The sequence below is a fragment of the Rhinolophus sinicus genome, linkage group LG04 (genome assembly GCF_036562045.2).
Source record: "Rhinolophus sinicus isolate RSC01 linkage group LG04, ASM3656204v1, whole genome shotgun sequence".
NCBI lineage: Eukaryota > Metazoa > Chordata > Mammalia > Chiroptera > Rhinolophidae > Rhinolophus > Rhinolophus sinicus.
In genome coordinates, this window is record NC_133754.1 from 104,246,170 (window position 1) to 104,261,719 (window position 15,550).

Consider the following 15,550-nt stretch of genomic DNA (forward strand, 5'->3'; position numbering starts at 1 on the left):
GGGACGGACCTTCCTGGCACCCCAGCCAGATTTAACCAATCCCTAGCGCCGCAATAGCAATGGCGCGAATCCCCCCCAAACATGGAGGCCTAACCCTATAAAACAAAGCGCCCGACCCCAGTAAATGCTCAGTTTTTTGGGAACGATCCTGCTGAGCCTGCCGGCAAAATAAATCTGTGTTATCCCTGATCTCTGTGTGCCGCTTGAGTCTCTCGGTCTCCGACGTTTTTCCGCAACAATAGAAAATATTTAAAATCAGAAATATCATTAAAAGCTATTAGTAATTATAATGGAAATGCCAGAGAGATAACTTAGAAAGCACGAGAGTGGTTGTGCTTGGGAAGCAGGAAGTAGCAGGAAGTGGACAGCAACTCCCTTTTTTTTTAATTAATATAACTCTTCAAAAACTAGGTACATTTATTATGCTTATAAAATTAAAAATTAGCTTAAAAAGACATTATCAACAATTAAACTAGTGGTTGTAACTTTGTAAGGTATACAAATATTTAATCACTATGTTGTATACCTGAAACTAATATAATATTGTAGGTCAACTGTAATTGAAAGATACATTTTAAATAAATAGATAAAATTTAAAAACCCAGTGGTCTTAAAGCTTTTTTGTTAGAATGCTTTTTTTTTTCCAAATTATTTGGCAGACTAAAAGTACAGCTAGTTTGATGGACGCAGAAGCCAGAAGGCACTAATTCTGAAGAATAATTTAAAAACTGCTGATTCAAACTCTCTCTGACACACATTGTCGCCACGCAGCAGCCTACCCATCTGTCTCCTTATACCTGCCCCTAAGAAAGGAGAGTCTGTGAGACGGATCCTTTCAGGGACTTTGCTTCACCTTTGTGTTTGCATCTTATGCCTCCCTGTTTGGTCCCTAAAAGATGGCTGGTTAGCCAATGATGAGTAAGAGTCCCCATTGGGGGGGGGGAACAACTCAAGCCAGGCACAGTAGAGTGGGGACCAACAGGAGAAACCACGGGGTTCATAGAGCTGGGCACAGCCCCCCACCTTTCACAGGCTAAGGAGAGCCTCTGCCTCTGTGGCTGCATTCCTTCCCACAACCTGCAAGGGAAGAGATTCAATGATGTGCTCTCTATCTATTCATATGCATAAAGGTTTTGGCCCTTGGGGAAGTACAAACATCCTGAAACTTAGGGTCCAGCTGCCTGCAGGCAAGGGTGATCTGTTTGAATCAGTTTCCTACTATGGTGTATGGAATTCACAGATCTTGAGATTGACAAGCTTTATTCCCACCTAACTAATAAAAGCTAATGCGTAGGCGATTAGGCCCGCTCAGTCCTTGAGGCTGCACGTCCCTTGGCCCCCCCACTTAAACTCTATTCATGGCGACTGTCTTTTCTTAACCCTGCGCCACCCTCCTCGCTCCCCACAACCCTCGTGGGGCGGGATGCGACAACTAATCTATCTAACAGAAGTTCAGACCCCATACTACACAAAGTTGGGCTTACAATCAAGGCCCCTGAATTCCTGCCCAGGACTCCTACTTCAGGAATTTAAAAAGGGACAGATGTATCAGTTAATGCCAATTCAGTTTTAGCACAGGAAAATGTGGCTATCTTTGATCACATTGGTATGGGAATTGGGGGAAGTGGAAAGGAATACATGAGAGTTGAGGCCTTCACAGGAGGAGAGATTTAGCAAAAGAAATAAACCTATAGATTCAAGAAGCTGAGTGAGCCACAAATAGGGTAGGACCCAAAGAAATCCAAGCCAAGACATACCATAACTACACTTCTAAAAGGTAATCAAAGAAGAAACCTTGAAAGCAGCCAGAGAAACATAACACCTTATCTGTGGGGGGAAACAATTAGAATGATGGCAGATTCTCATCAGAGACCATGGAGGCTAGGAGGAAGTGGCACAGTATTGCTTCAACCACAGAAAGAAAAGTCAACCCAGAGCCCTTTACCCCAAACAGTACACCTTAAATATCTGTCAGGACAAAGGGGAAATGAAGACATTTTTAGATGAAAGATAACAAAGACAATTTATCCCCAGTTGACCTATCCTAAAAGACTGGCTAAAGAAGTCTTCTAAAAAGAAGGAAAGATAAAAGAAAAAAAGTCTTAGACCTTCAGGAAGAAAGAACACAGTCAGCAAAACTATCAGTAAATACAATAGGCGTTCCTTTTTCCTCTTGAATTTTCTAAAGTATGTTTGGTGGTTGAAACAAAAACTTTAACACTGTCTGATGTGAATTTCAAAAGAATAATCTTGCCATCGGACTACTTTTTCTCATCTAGGCCGTATGTATTTCATTCCAGCATCAAATAACCATAAAATTTTTCTCCCTTTCTACAGTGAATAAGCACGTTTTATCCACTAACTTTAAGCTGCCACTTTTTTAAAATGGAAAATTCTCCTGTAAGGAAGAGTTTCTTTACTGATGGGAAAGGATGTAAGGGTTAATAGCACATGCATAGTACTACCTATAAATACGCACACATAGCAAAGATCATCTTGGTTATGCTGAGTTTCACCAGTGGAAATAAAACATTAGTGAAGTTCTGGGGCTCTAAACTTGGTTTATAAGCCAGATCTGGAAGAAGCAAACTCCATTTCAAAAGTTTGTAACTGAAAAATGGTCTGGACCCCAGGAGGCTCAGGGCAAGCCGGTTGTGCTGGCTACTATTTGCATTTAGCTACATCAGGGGACACGTAGCATGCAAATGTGAAGAAGGAAAATTGGAAGGAACACAATAAGCTTTTTCATCCTTCCACAAACTCCAATCACACCCAACAATGACCAAAACCCAGGGAAGCCAGGCTGTGCCTTCCCAGCCTCTGAGCAGGTATTAATCTCCTATGGGATCTGTCAAAAACACGGACAGAGTCTGTTCTCCATAACCCGTTGTCTGGCCACTAGCCCAGTTAAACTGTTCTCTTCAGCTGGGCAGGAAGAGGAGACGAGAAGTGAGAGGGAATGGGAATAGTTTGGGAGTCTTTGAGGAAGGCCGCAGGCACCAAACTCAAATAATGCATAAAATCAGGACCACCACGTTGTAAGGATATTCAAACAGATTATCAAGCCTACACAGAGATGCTCAACTCCTTTCAAAGTAAGAGGAATGCCAAGTACAAGTAAACCAAGATTGTTTTTTAGTCAGGGGCAAAGATTGGAAAGGTTACTACACTGTGTGTCTGGCAAGACTCTAAGTAAACACTACTGGGAATGTATATATCGATACAATACCTGTTGTATTATGCCAGGTGGAAGAGTTGACTTTACCCCACTTGCAAGGTAATACGTGAGCCTGTTACTCCCTCATGAATGCTGGACTCAGACAAGAGATTCTGGGATCAGAGACCAAGGACTTTGTCACGCACAGCACGACACTCACGTGTCTGCACGAGTTCTCACTGCCCCAAGTCTCTGGATGAAGCACAGGAGGCCCAGATGGGTTCTGCCGAGGCTCCTTTAGCTGGAGGAAGATCACCCCTGTTATAGCAAGCAGTAAGCACACTGGCTGTTTTTATCCTGGAAGGAGACACTGCCGCACCCCTAAAAGTGCCCATAGCAAACTCAGTGCTGAGAAGTGGTCAGGGCTGTGCCTTCTCAGCCAGCTGGCAGGACGTGTAGGACACAGCCATGCAGGGCTCCCTCCCAACACCACTCAGGGCTACTTTGCAATAAAAATTGCACATACACTGAACTTTTGGCCTAGAAATACTACCTCTAGGAATCTATCCTACACATTTACTTGCACAGGCACAAAATGATGACCGTAAGAGGTTATTTATTCCAACACGGTTTATAGGAGAAAAAGTCCAGAAACAAGTGAAATATCTACTGATACAGGACTGGTCTAATTATAATAGACCCTCACGATGAACTGTTACATGGTAATAATAAAGCATGAAGAATTTATGTGCACTTCCAAGTAAAGAAAACAGATGCATAAAAAATGCATAATTCTCCTACTTGTGTCAAAGAGGCAAAAAAGTATACATATTTTCTTGTGCTGTATATGCATAAAGTTTCATTTCTCTAAGGATACACAAAAAACTAATTTTAACTGTCTCATACGACTCACTGACAAAAGCAAGAACTTACAAATTCCAATAAAACATGACACCAAGGAGTTTGGATTCAAAATTTTAATAATAAATTGTGCCAGTAGAAGCTCTTCAAAGGCAATGATATATCAATAAATAATAGTTAAATTGAGTTCCTGAGAAAGAACCTACCACATAAAAGTGTGTCAGAGCGCTGTAAATAACAACATGGCATTACTGAAAAATAGCAAAAATACTGACAGTCACGATACAAGCACAGCAGACTTCAGAATCGGCCATTCATACACAATGTAAACCAGTACACGGGAATCATTTTTTGTTTTTAGTTTAGACATTGATAAATGCTTAAGTGTTGCTGCCTAGATATATACTAAATAATGAATACATTATGCTAAAAACTTCAAGGAAAAATATGTGGAATAATATAATGAAAAACACGATGCATCAGGTTTTTAAAAAGCAAAAAAAAAATTTGAACTTTTTACTCAAATATAAATCACTTTAAATAGGAATCATACTAATTTGAAATAAGGAATATTTTGTATGTTTAGCTATGTAGTTATATATACATCTACACTTCTAAGAAAATATGTATGGCTTAATATTTTTGTATTTCAATGTCACTTTGAGTAATCCTTGCTGTTTTACAAAGATGAGAAACATGTATTTTTAAAACCAAGTTAAGATTGATACTTCAAAGCACACCGAAAACAAAATGTGAGAGGGTGCCTGCCTCGGTTACTGAACTCCAACCTGCCACACCACCGCTGCCTCAGACAAGCATGGCCTAGGGCAGGCCTCTCAGTGGCCTTCTGTTGGCAGCACAGTGGCGTATTAGATTCCACACGTCAGCTACAACCAGGAACGAGAGAGCAGATTGACCAGTGACATGGACAGAGTTCCACGATTAACTTAGAACTTTTTGGCATAGCTAACTTAATCCCTTTTGATGTACACAAGTTTAGTATATGACAAATGTTTACGTTTACCCCCCAAAGAACCCAATCATACCCAAGACACACACAGAAAGTCTTGTCAGTTACACACCGACATCTCTCCAACAGAACAGTCAGGGCACAGTCACAGCCAAATCACCCACACGACACGTCATCGCACACTGTCTAGAGCGTCTCTTTTATAGATTCTCGGTAAAAACGTCTTCACAGAACCCGCTGTGAATGGCAAGATACGGTCATTTTATAATAGAAAACTCTGCTCATGCGGTCCTCTGTACACACCAGATATCGGAAATCACACCCAGTCACCTTGCTCACACTTTCTATGATACTATAATATGCAAAAAGCAAAAAAAAAAAAGAAAAAGAAAAAAAAAAGCAGCTTTTAACATTATATCACAATTTTGAAATGTGGGGAAAATATGAAACAAAAAACATTGTGTGAATAAAATGGTATCAGTAACATCAGAACAGTGTTATCTTTCTTCTTATGTTATTGCACAGAGATTTCTTATCACATGTTCTTCAGTTGTACTGTCTTGTCCTAAATGTAAGTGCTGTGGACAAAATACAAAGGTATAAAATAACAGCAGCAAGATTTGTCAAAGTTAATCCCTATAATTTAGTAGGAAAAATGGCTATAAACAAAATAAGTGCTCTTTTTAAACTGTACTAAATTTTTAGAAATAATGTTTTAATGCAGGATATTCCTCAAAAGCTAGTTCAAAGCAATGTCGACACCCATCCCACTCAACCAGAATCTAGAAATGAAGATATGCTAGACTTGCATCCTTTTTTAAAAAGCTTTTTTGTTTGTTTGGTGTATTTTTGTTGAAGATCAGAATTTCAAGTGAATTAATCATCGGTGGAACTGAACACAAAGCCGACCTGAACTTTCCCTCAGGCCTGTGACCGAGCAGCTACGGGCACCCCAGGCCCGAGGCAGCGGGAGGGGGCCTGTTGCTGCCTACACATACACTGGCTGACAGCCTTCAGCCTGACCCACCAGATCAGCGCTTTCCAGCGCAGGGGTGCCGGCCCGCGGAGCATCGGGCCCTGAAGGCTTTGGGCGCCGGAAGGGGTAGCCGTTGTCGTCAAAGAACCTGCGGAAGGTGAACTCGTAGAAGGCGTGCTCAGAGTGCCTGTTGTTTGGGGAGGTGAGCGTGTCCCAGGCCCTGCTGCTGTCCTCACTGGCATCGCCCCAAGGGCTTTCTTCATCTACAGGGTCGAAGTTTGAGGTGTCCATGGGGTGGCTGATTTGGGGAACATAGGGGGCGGGCTGCCTCCGGATGTCACTGGAGAAATCCATGGCAGAGAAGAACGGGTGGGCCTTCAGGTCATCGGCACCGTCCCTGCCGAGGCGCTGGTCTGCGGCGCAGCACAGTTTGGTGATGAGGTCCCGGGCCTCCGCACTCAGCTGGGCCTGGGCTGGGATGTGCAGCGTGTTCTCCCAGTTTATCACCTCAAGACACAACAGAACCAGTTTTAGTTTCTCCACATCCCAAGGCCAATATGGGCAGCTCTGGGACAGTACGTGATGATGTGATTTACGCAATTTTACTGCATGATGGGAGGAAAGTCAGGACAGACACAGAAGCCACAGTTGAGAACCTGGCAGCGATAGGTCAGTGGGGGTCTAGTAGGGGACACGTGGCCTGAGGCCTGGGTGCTGAGGCCACACACAGACCAAGCGACGACTGTCTTCCATTAGAGGCTGTTTAGTAAAAGAATTTTGCGCTCTCCACAAAAATGAAGAGACTGATCCTCTGTGAGTCGTTTCTTTAGCTATGGCAACAGATTTCTGTTGAACCATTTCATGGTTCTCATTCAGTATTTATCGTGACCAAGAGATGGTCAACTGAGGTTTTGAAATTTAAAAAAAAGGAAGGTCACAGAGAAGAATAAAGCTGACTGACCTACCACCTTGGCCTCGTATTCCTCATGCTTAACCACACAGACCAGCCGTCTGGATGACCAGTAAACACGTATGTCACATGTGCCCACTGTGAGGAGAAAACCTAAGGACTTCATTGTTCGCACTTCGAATAAGGAGAGAACACGGCAGCATCATTGGCTGCGGGCCGGGGGATGGGCCTCAGAGGAGGCAGGCGGGGTGTGGGTGGATGGCTGGTTTGAACCTGAGCAGTCATTTTTAGAGCTATAAAACTCATAGAAGAAAACATGGGCAAAATCTTCATAACATTGGATTTGGCAATGACTTCTTGGACATGATACCAAAGGCATAGGCAACAAAAGAAAAATGTACCATTAGACTGCATCAAAATTTAAAACTTCTGGTCACCAAAGGACACGATTGACAGAATAAAAGGTAACCCACAGAATGGGAGAATATATTTGCAAAACATCCATCTGATAAGGGGTTAACATTCAGAATATATAAAGAACTTCTGTAACTGAACAACAAAACAAACAACCTGATTTAAAATGGGCAAAGGACTTGAGCAGACCTTTCTCCAAAGAAGACACCAATGTCCAATAAGCACACGAAAGAAAAGAGACTCAACGTCACTAATCATCAGGGAAATGCAAATCAGAACCAAGTGAGACACCAGCTCACTGGGATGAAGTCACCACTGGGATGGCTGCTATTTAAAAATGGAGGAAAATAAGTGTTGGTGAGGATATGGAGAAAAGGGAACCCTCGTGCACTGCTGGTGGGATTGCAGATTGGTGCAGCCACTGTGGGAAACAGTGTGGAGGGTCATCAAAAGGATAAATACAGAACTACCACATGACCCAGCGATCCCACTTGTGGGGACACACTGAGAAGAATGGAAAGTGGGGCTCGAACAGACACCTGTGTGCACATGCTCACAGCAGTGCCATTCACAATAGCCACATAAGGTGGGGACAACTCATGTGTCCACTTGCCAGATGGTGGGCAAACACAACGTGATACACACACACGGGAATATTATTCCGCCTTAAAAAGGAAGGAAATCCTGTTCCCCTTGACAACATGGGTGGGTCCTGAAGACATTCTGCTGAGTGAAATAAATCACCGGAGGACAAGCACTGTGTGATCCCACTCATATGAGGCCCCGGAGCAGTCAGATCATAGGGACAGAGAGTGGAAGAGAGGTCGCAGGGGCTGGAGGGAGGGAAGAATGGGGACTTAGTGTTTACCTGGGACACTTTCTGTTTGGGACGATGGAAGTGTTTGGAAATAGGCAGTGGTGACAGGTGCACACCCTGTGAATGTACTTACTGCCACCGAACTGTAGTTGAAAAAGGTTAAAATGGTAAAGTTTATCCCACTGGACACAGGGTTATCATCACTCAGACAAATTAGTGAGTGGTTTAGCTATTCAACTAGGATACAGAGGATGCTGAATTCCAATTCACTGTCACTGGAGTGAAGCCTGGCCTTAACGTAGGGTCCCTCTGATTAAGGAGCTATTAATTTAGGATCTACCATGAACTTTGGGGCACATGAATACTCCCTAGAATTGCTAGTAAGCATGTGTGTCAGTGGGTGAGTGCACTCTTCTGAGAAGTTCCAAAGATTTCATCAGATTCTCAATTCAATCTTTCTCAAGTTACCAATCATTTATTCCGGATTAAATGGCCATCATTCTAAAACTAATTAGTTAGCATTAAATGATTGATAAAATAATTATTTAATTACTTCAAATTAATATTAGAAGTATGCGCAACCAGTCTGATACAGCTGATAGTTTTCAGACAGCAACGATATAACCTCCAAATACACCAAGTGATTTCTTTAGGTCACTTAGAGTTTTCTGTCTGTTTGTAAGCAGCAGGCACAGTGGCAGCAGAGCCTAGATCTGAACACTGCTTCTCACTGCCCTCACTTGGGAACACCAAGATGGCAGGTGACCAAGGATTCAAGGAAAATTTCATACACGCGTATTCAGGTCTAACTCTGTGGCTTTACTTATTAAAATAAAAATTTTCAAAATAGGTAATAACAATAATGCTTTAAAAAACCCAACATATACAACTAACATTCCTACACTAAGAATAAAAGGTCACAAGACCATGTGTGTCTGCAGCAAACAGACACGTTTCCTCTTCCGTTACCTTCAGCTGGGTCTCCGTGGGGGTGGGGGCCAAGAAGGGGGGCTGCCCCACGAGCATCTCGAAGAGAATCACACCGACGCTCCACCAGTCACAGAGCTGAGTGTACCCTGGAAGACAGGCGTGCAGCCCTCTCAGAGACCTGCACGAAGCCTTAGGGACTCACCGACGGCCACGCGAGAAGCACGGCCCACGAGCATGTGTGTTATGCAGAAGAAAACCGACCTACACCAACGTGTCTCCTTGCATGAGTGGCTCAGAATAAAAGCTGGAAAGGGCACCTGTGGGGCGCTGACAGTCTTCATGTGGGAAAGAGGATGGTCACTTGCCTTCTCTTATTTTCAGTCATTAGTCTGTGATAAACACAGGATACTTTTGCAATAAGAAAAGGCTTCTTAATTTGAAAAGATTACTTGTTGTTAGTGACAATACCAACCAGAGTGTTAAGTTCTTCAAGGACATACCAACAGACACAAATTAAAACAGTAGAAAGCACAAAACAGAAAGTGCTAAGACATGCCAATAGACAGGTGTGTGCAGTGATGGGTGTTTCCCGGAGAGCCTTTTCTGGGAGGGTCTGGAGGAAGTTGAAGAAAATAGAGGAGGGGAGGAGAGAAGGGGGCACTTTGATAGAGGGAACAAGTGTCACCAAAGACACCGTCTATGCGAGGAACTACCTAGCTGGCTCTTGGTCACAGAGCTCCCTGACAGAGCCGAGGTGTGTCACCGCGGCTGGATCAGGGGCTCCAGGGGCTGAAAGCAAGGTACACGTTTCTCTTTGACGCTCTCCCACTTCTCCTCCAGAGCCCTAAGGTCCAGTCCAAGCCAGGCTCCAGTCTTTATGTCACGTAACCCTGGCTAGGTGTGAATTGAGACATAAGACCTACTGGCAGGACTGCCAGTCTAGCTCCTGCCCAGGTGGCACTGCAGGCTGCAGAATAATTCCACCCCCTGGTTGTGGGCCTGTGCACAGGGTGGGGTGCTGGGGGACATGAATGTCCCCACACAGCTCGGGCCCCCTCCTCCTACTCTAAGGTTACTATTCCCAACGCCTCTCAGGGTGGTTCCTGTCAGACGGGCTCTGACAGAGAACAAAGGAAACTGACACTTGATCCAAAGCTGGCTGCTGCAATGACTTGGAACAGCACACGAGCAGAGAAGGCCATCCACGCTGGACCACTGCACAGACCAAAGCAACACACCACTGCTGCGAGGGCTACGTGATGGGTCCCTGAGAGGCTCCTCTGGGTCTCAGTCAGATGTCACATCTGGACACCCCCCCAAGTGAGCACTTGTAATTCTTTGCACACTGCTGTCCCCAAACCTCTCCTGTAAGGTGCTTCTGGACTAGCAGGGAAACCAGGGGAAACAACGTTTGGACTGTCACACTCAATGACCAGCTGGAGATGGCAGGCTGAGTAGTGTCCTGGTGACCCTCAGAGTTGTCTCCATCACATGGCTGGCAGAACCATTGTGGAGGGACCCCCTTGGGTCACAGGTAGGAAGCACGCACCCCACCCAAAGGAAGGAGTGAGCAGAGACTGCCCAGTGGTGACTTCCATCCCTAAACAGAAGTGATGCACGCTTCCAATGGGAACATGGGTGGGGTGGGTCTTAGCAAGCTGGAGCCAGGAAGACAGTGAAAGGACTGGAGTGAAGACCGCCCCCCGCTGGGCAGCAGGAGTGTGGACACTGGAGGTGAGCAGCCAGGTACCCACCTTTCCGGAGCAGCACTTCCGGCGCGATGTAATTTGGGGTCCCAACCAGGGAGTGGGCCAGGCACCTCTGGTGCTGCTTCCTGGCTCTCTGCTCCAGGGTCTTCAGCCTGTCTCCACACCGACAATTTGACACGTCATCCCAGAGGTCACTCGGCTCCATGCTGTCCTGCCTGATGTGGCTCCCTTCCACCCAGGAATCACGGCAGCGAAAGAAGAGAATACAAAACAAAGTGAATTGTCAGCATTCAACATCACAACAGATCACAGCTTCAGACGGCCCAGCTGCTGGCACCCTGACAGGTAGCCCTGAGGTTCCGCGGGGCAGCCCGCGTCCTGGGGCAGAGACACTGCGTGAGGCCAGCAGGGCACCGGGCACAAACGATGGTTCTGTGATCGTGGGACCGCAGGCTGCACCTGAGGGACCTGAGGGACCCACACGCCAGTCCCAATAGCTCCCACCCACGATAAGACGCGCTCTGTACATGTGCCACTGAAATGAGCACGCAAGACGTGTTTTAACGTGACCATGGAAAAGCGTCAGAGGACTAAAAAATGTCAACAAAAATGGCGTAAGTGCCATAAAATGGGAATGACTTAGGAAAGCCTGAGCTATGGTGTTAAAGTAAGTGCTGGGAGAATCCGAGCCATGAACAAGATAAAGGCCTGCTATTTTTGACTTCCCTGTATACGGCACAACTACAGGAGATGGACGACACCACTCTGCATCTACACGTACACCCAGACACTGCAGGAGACTCAGGCTGGCTGCACAGACGGTTCCTCGGGGTCCTGACACTTCCTTTTTAAGGTTCGTTTTAATAGGACAGAGTGATGGTTTCTCACAAAGGCCCACGACACCCCATCGCCTACTATCCCAAAAATATCAGAGTAAAACTGAAATCCACCAACTTAAAAAACCCTCACACATGTCACTTTGTCTGTAGGGAGCAAAGGATGTCTCACCAAATTATAAAATAATGGAGTGACAGACAATTTTGCCAGGCTGAGCAGCTGCCAGGGTGAGCTGCAGCTGCCCTTCAGTGCGGGGTGGGTGCCCGGGCCTGCGACAGTACCTTTCTGGTAGTACTTGGAGTTGTGGGTCCACCTGAAGCCAGTGCAGAGGCCAAAGTCTGTCAGTTTGATGTGACCATCAAGATCTATCAAAATGTTGTCCGGCTTGATGTCCCGGTGGATGAAGCCCATCTTGTGGACGCTCTCGATGGCCAAGGTCAGCTCGGCGACGTAGAAGCGGGCCAGGTGCTCGGGGAACACCTCCATGCGGATCAGCAGGCTCATCATGTCCCCGCCCGGGATGTAATCCATCACGAAGTACAGGCTGTCCTTGTCCTGGAAGGAGTAGTACAGCTTCACCACCCACTCGTTGTCCGCCTCGGCCAGGATGTCCCGCTCGGCCTTGACGTGTGCCACCTGGTTCCGGTTCAGGACGTCCTTTTTCCTCAGGGTCTTCATGGCGTACAGGGCATGAGTGTCCACCTTGCACGCCAGGCACACCTCCCCAAAGGCGCCGATGCCCAGGGTTTTGATTTTCACAAACATGGACTTGTCCATCTTGGCCCTCTTCAGCCTGTTGTAGTTGGACTCCTTCTGGTAGAGGATCTTCCGCATCTGCTCCTGCTCGGCCTCGCAGAGCCCCGCCTGTGCGGAAGAAGACAAGGTCACGTCACAGGGGCCCTGGCAAGAGATGCCCTAGGACTGACTGGACCCTGCCTGGATCTACAGGAATGACAGGACGCAAGAATGGGTCCGACATGCCCCAAGCAAGAGAACACTCGGTTCTGTTCTTTGTACCACAGGCAGACACAAATCTGAAACCCAAACGAAGACAAAGCAGACAGCTCTCTCTCGAGGTCGCTTTAGGCCCTAAAAACTAAAGGAAACGCCTACTAATAAAAAGCTGTGGGAAAGGGGACCATAAAATTCCTGGAACTCTAAGAGCAATCTACTATTTTAATAGCTCATGGAAAATAGGAAAACAGAAAAGAAAAAGTCAATGAAAATGGGAGAGCACAAAACCCACAAATTTTTAGAATTTGAAATTATTGGTTGTGTGATTTCAATTTATATTAACATTTTATTTAAATAATTTCATCAATTATCTTCTCTCGCTGTTTAGTGTCAAGTATATTTAAAATGTTAATTGTTAAGTATCCACTTAAAGAAAAGATAAATCAATCACTACTATATTTTTCTTTATATATTCCACAATTTCAATTCATAAAACCTCAAACTTCACTCCTACTCTTCCCAAACTGTTTTACTACTAGTTAGCAAAACCTGATGAATTTTGTTAATGAATGAGGACACATCCTAACAATTCATTTGGTAGTTTTCCTGTTAGGACCCTGACGTCGGGGTGACAGGGGAAGGGCGGCTGCGACACCTGCCACTGCTCCAGGTCCCTCCGCTGTGCCCAGGCCACCGCCGGGAGATGATGGGTTTGCACCTAAGGGGACGACGAGGCGGAAGCGGAAGGCATCTGCTGCCATCCACCCCTTACGGCAGGCAGCGGGCACGGACAGCGGTAGGAAGGAAACGAAACATTACTCTGGCCATCTCCTGCTCCAGCTGCAGCCTGCGGTTGACCTTCTGCTGGTAGGTCTTGATGACATTCTCCACGTGCTGCTCCATGAAGAACTTGAACGCGTAGGGCGAGTAGCTCTTGATCCGAGACTCTCTTTTCTCCTCGTCTCTGCTGTTTTTGCGGACTGGGACGGGAGACGTCTGGATCTGTTTCTTATCCTTCCCGGCTCGGTCGGCCTTGGCGCCTTTGGGGCCCCGATCGGCCCGGTCCGGGGTCTCGGCCTGTGCACCCCGCAGCCGCTGCTCCACCTCGGTGCATAGACTGTCCACGTCCACCTGCTCGGCTGCGCCCCGCAACAGCAGGTGCTTGGGGTATGGTGGGGGCGGGCACCTCACGTCCACGTCCCGCGGGAAGGTGCCGGCGCCTCCTAAGGGTGGGGGGTGCTCGTCGGCGGACTCGGGCCCCTCCGGGCTGGGGGCGGGTGGCGGCACCCAGGCCGGGTGGGAGGGCCCCACGGCAGTCTGGGGCTCGGGCCTGAGCACGCGCACACTCTTCACCGGGTGCAGGATGTGCGCGGCCGTGACAGCCGTGATGGTGTTGGGGGAGGCCACCGCCACTTGCTGCTGGTGGCTGTTAAAGGAGCTGGTTCTGCTGGGCACCGGGCCCTCCGGCAGGAAGGCCACGTGCGGGCGCGTCGGCGCCTCCAGGCCCGGCTTCTGCAGAGAGTCTCGGCGGGCCAGGCCTGGGGCCGGCCAGGGCTGCACCGGCGTGCTGCCTGCTTCGTACAGGTCTGCACTGAGGCTGTTCCTGGCGGGCGCCAGCAGGCTCTGCTGGGGGCCCATCACGTGCACCTGGGGGGCCTGTTTGTGGTGCGGGTGCGGCACGTACAGACCCGCCGCGGCTCCCGCGGGCTGAAATGCGTGGCTGACCCCGGGCTGCCCGGACGGGCCCTTGGCAGCTAGGTTGGCGTACCCACCCGCGTCTGGCTGCGCCTTGTTCTGAAAGGAGGGGCTGCGCTGGACGCCGTAGCCCATGGGCTCCCCGGACACCAGCAGGTGCGGCCTGTAGTGCGGGGCCTGCAGCGGGAGGCCTTGGACCCCGGGCCCGGCCCCCGGGAAAGTCAGCCCAGCCGCCTCTATGCTCGAGGAATAGCCTTTGGGCTGGTGCTGGGGGCCGCCTGGCGCGCCGTGGGGGCTGGCCCCGGCGAAGAGGAAGTCCACGTACTGCCGGGGCACCTCATCCAGCGCGCCACAGCCCTCATAGGCGCCGCTCATCTGATGGTAGGGGGGGAAAGGGTCGCCTGCTCCCTCGAAGCTGGGCCTCCTCGGCACAGAGGTGGGCGCAAGGCCCTTTCCTGCAGAGGAAAGAAAAGGACGCGCCATTAGAGGGGTCTGTGCTGCGGGTTCTGGCAGTTTCAGACTCCTGCTCACCTTAGCATGCTGATGCCGCTCCAAGGCTGAAGGCCTCTGGCAGGGCAGGGCCCTGCTCTGGGGACATCCAGGCTGCCTGCGGAGTCTGCAGGCTCTGCCCTGCCCACAGAGACCCCTCACAGGGACGCCTGGCAGAGCCAAGACCCCCTACGGACACCACGCCAGGCAGAAGTCACAGCCAAACATCACAGTTTCCTCGACTAAGAAGATGTAGCACTGAGCACACAGCACAGGCAAATGCAGAAGAGAATGTCGCAGAGCACAGGCCTGCGGCCTGGGAGCCGTGTGAGACGGACGAGGGCCTGGCACTGCCAAGAGGAAAACAGGCCCATCTCCTCTGAACAAACAGCCTGTGCAATCCCCACAACAATGGTGTGGGTTTCTCCGAGGCCTTCCACAAGGCGGGGGGACGCCTTTTGCTAAGTATCCTGAGTCCCTTGTCACATGCAAGGGTCTCAGGCACCAGACGATCGTGCAGTCGGCTCTGTCCTGGAAGGAGACCATCCACTGTCGGCGGCCAATGGGGCAGTGTTAGGTGCTGGACCCCTGGCCTTCCTACAGGCTACAGTGGGAGAACATGCGTGTTCTAGAACCCAGGAAATAAGCCTCCCTTTTCAAAGACCCCTCCACAGGCCTGAGAGAAAGTCAAACGAACGCTTTTATTCTCACTCTGTTGGGTTGCCTAAATTTGGTGTCCAGTGAATTTTTGTATCTTTCATAAAACAAAACAAGCACTTTCCCCAGGTAGGAAGTAGCACAGATAATTTCAGACGGGAGGCACCCAGGTAA

The 15,550-nt window shown here is 48.3% G+C and overlaps 1 protein-coding gene across 2 annotated transcripts in view; it reads right to left on the reverse strand.

Moving 5' to 3' along the window:
- Positions 1-4,119: 4,119 nt before the first annotated feature.
- LATS2 (large tumor suppressor kinase 2) overlaps positions 4,120-15,550 on the reverse strand; it is an 81,795-nt gene continuing 70,364 nt past the window's right edge. The window contains exons 4-8 of one of the 2 annotated variants that reach the window (XM_074330142.1): positions 13,355-14,685; positions 11,863-12,445; positions 10,790-10,972; positions 9,075-9,181; positions 4,120-6,471 (exon numbers count right to left, since the gene is read on the reverse strand). In XM_074330142.1, the coding sequence (XP_074186243.1) occupies positions 5,977-6,471; positions 9,075-9,181; positions 10,790-10,972; positions 11,863-12,445; positions 13,355-14,685 (2,699 nt within the window). In that variant the 3' untranslated portion in view covers positions 4,120-5,976. The remainder of the gene's footprint in view (positions 6,472-9,074; positions 9,182-10,789; positions 10,973-11,862; positions 12,446-13,354; positions 14,686-15,550) is intronic. The other variant, XM_074330143.1, reaches the window with a different exon arrangement.